Source organism: Tremella mesenterica (assembly GCF_000271645.1).
Source record: "Tremella mesenterica DSM 1558 unplaced genomic scaffold TREMEscaffold_2, whole genome shotgun sequence".
NCBI lineage: Eukaryota > Fungi > Basidiomycota > Tremellomycetes > Tremellales > Tremellaceae > Tremella > Tremella mesenterica.
Genome location: NW_006711226.1, coordinates 2597870 through 2599906, shown reverse-complemented (window position 1 = coordinate 2599906; position 2037 = coordinate 2597870). Strand labels below are relative to the sequence as shown.

The 2037-nt window shown below is 49.7% G+C and overlaps 1 protein-coding gene across 1 annotated transcript; it reads right to left on the bottom strand.

Moving 5' to 3' along the window:
- Positions 1-476: 476 nt before the first annotated feature.
- Positions 477-899, bottom strand: TREMEDRAFT_27041 (uncharacterized protein; the record flags this gene model as incomplete). The annotated part of the gene is made up of 1 exon (XM_007002228.1): positions 477-899. The coding sequence occupies one exon, from the start codon at positions 897-899 to the stop codon at positions 477-479; it is 423 nt and encodes a 140-aa protein (XP_007002290.1).
- Positions 900-2037: the final 1138 nt, after the last annotated feature.

Here is a 2037-nt window from a genome sequence, read left to right as displayed (position 1 = left end):
GACGTCTCTCGCCGAAGCCTACTGAGATAGCCGATGTTCGCCGAAGACTGTTCGACACCCCTTCCCTAGTCACTCCTATGGCGTATGAGCCCCCCACCGTCCCTTGACTGGTTAGGTCGCCCGTAGTAATTCTCGTGTCCCCAGCTTCCCGCCCAGACTGCTCTCGACCTCCTCAGTCTTCCCCTTCGAGTGTCTACGGACCATACGTTCTCTGTGGAGGACCCCGAGCATGCAAGCTGCTCGAGATGTCCAGGACTTCGGTGACTTCTTTGGGGCTATGAATCGGGCATGGAATGCTTCTCTCTCTACTGCGTTCCCGTCTGAGACTCTCGATCTACCTTCGGTCATCGGTAGCCTCCACACCAATCCCGCGGGACCGAGTAGATCGAAGGAGAAAGGAAAAGGAAAAGGTAAGGGTAAGAGTAAGGACAAGTGAGCGGTACGTAGCTGTAATCCTATGTTGTATGCAGTACGTTCTATCTCCTAGCCCTTCGCAGTCGCCCTTCCTTCGGCTTAGTAGGGTGAAGTTCGTGGAACTTCGCCAATATGTCATCAGCTCCATCGACGTTCTCCACTGGTTCCCATGATACTGAATCGTCTGTTCCTTCGTAACCTAACCACTCCACCAAGTACTCTAACTTTCCTGACCTCTTATTTACTCTAGAGTCCACAATATCCTTTACCTCCCAAGACTCTCCCACATTGTCTACTTCTACTGGCCCAGGTGGCTCAGCTTGCTGACCAGGAAATATTGGAGGGTGATAAGGACGGAGCAAGGAGACATGGAATACATCATGGATACCTGCCATCGTTCCTGGTAATTGCAATTTACAAGCATGAGAACCTACCTGCCGTACTACCTTGTACGGCCCACTTTGCTTAACATCTAACTTCTTCATTGGTCTCTTCGTCTTAATATTCTCTAACGACAGCATCACTAGGTCTCCTTCCGCGAAGTTCGGCGTAGTCCGGTGTTTCCTATTGTATCCTTCGGCGTACTTCTCATTAGCTTTCTCAATTCCTTCGATACAATCTTTGTGTATTTCAGTCAAGTCTTTTACCACCACCGTAGCAGCGGGCACTTTGACCTCGCTAGCCTTTATCTCTTCAGCCCAACGAGGGTGATATCCATAGTTCGCATAGAATGGGGTTTTGTTTATCGCAGAGTGCTGGGTGTTGTTGTAAGCAAAGCTAGCTCGAGCGAGTAGCTTTGACCAGTCGTTCTGCTGATAGGAGGTGAAGATTCGAAGATACAGTTCCAAAGACTGGTTGGTTCGTTCGGTCTGTCCGTCAGTCTGTGGATGATATGCAGTAGAGAGATGTAGTCTTATTCCGAGACTATCGGTCAAATTCTTCCAGAACTTGGAGGTAAACTTCGATCCCCTGTCCGATACTATATTCTCTGGCAACCCATGCTGGGCCACCACATAGTCCAATATCAACTCTGATAGGCCGGCTGCGGTTAACTTCGTCGTAGTCGGGATAAAAATGGCCCATTTGGTCAACCGATCCACCACTACCAGGATGGAATTATATCCATGGGAATTTGGCAGCTCCTCGATAAAATCCATCGAGATGCTAGACCAAGGTTTTGTAGCTACCTCCAGTGGTTTAAGCTCCCCATGAGGTTTCTGCCTGTTAGTCTTCGCTCTCTGACATACCGCGCATCCAGCAACATAATCTTCGACATCCTTCCTTACTCCAACCCAGACATAATCCCTCAGGACTAGTTCAAGGGTCTTCGCCGAACCTGGATGACCGGCCAAGGCTGAGTCATGTCGCATCTTCATGATCTTCAGCCGAGCATCGGCGTAGTTCGGCACATAAATGCGATCGTCGAATGTGAGGAAACCTCTTGAGTTCCACCCCCCACGAAGGATTAGAGGAGACCGCGAACTACGGCGTAGTTCGGTGATTGATCCTGGTTCCTGCACGTTATCGTTACACGTAGGATGAGAACACTCAGCGCAAACGACTCCTAATAATTCTTCTCTGCACCCCTTCTATGTCTTCGTCCTCCTGACCTCCAAGTACTAG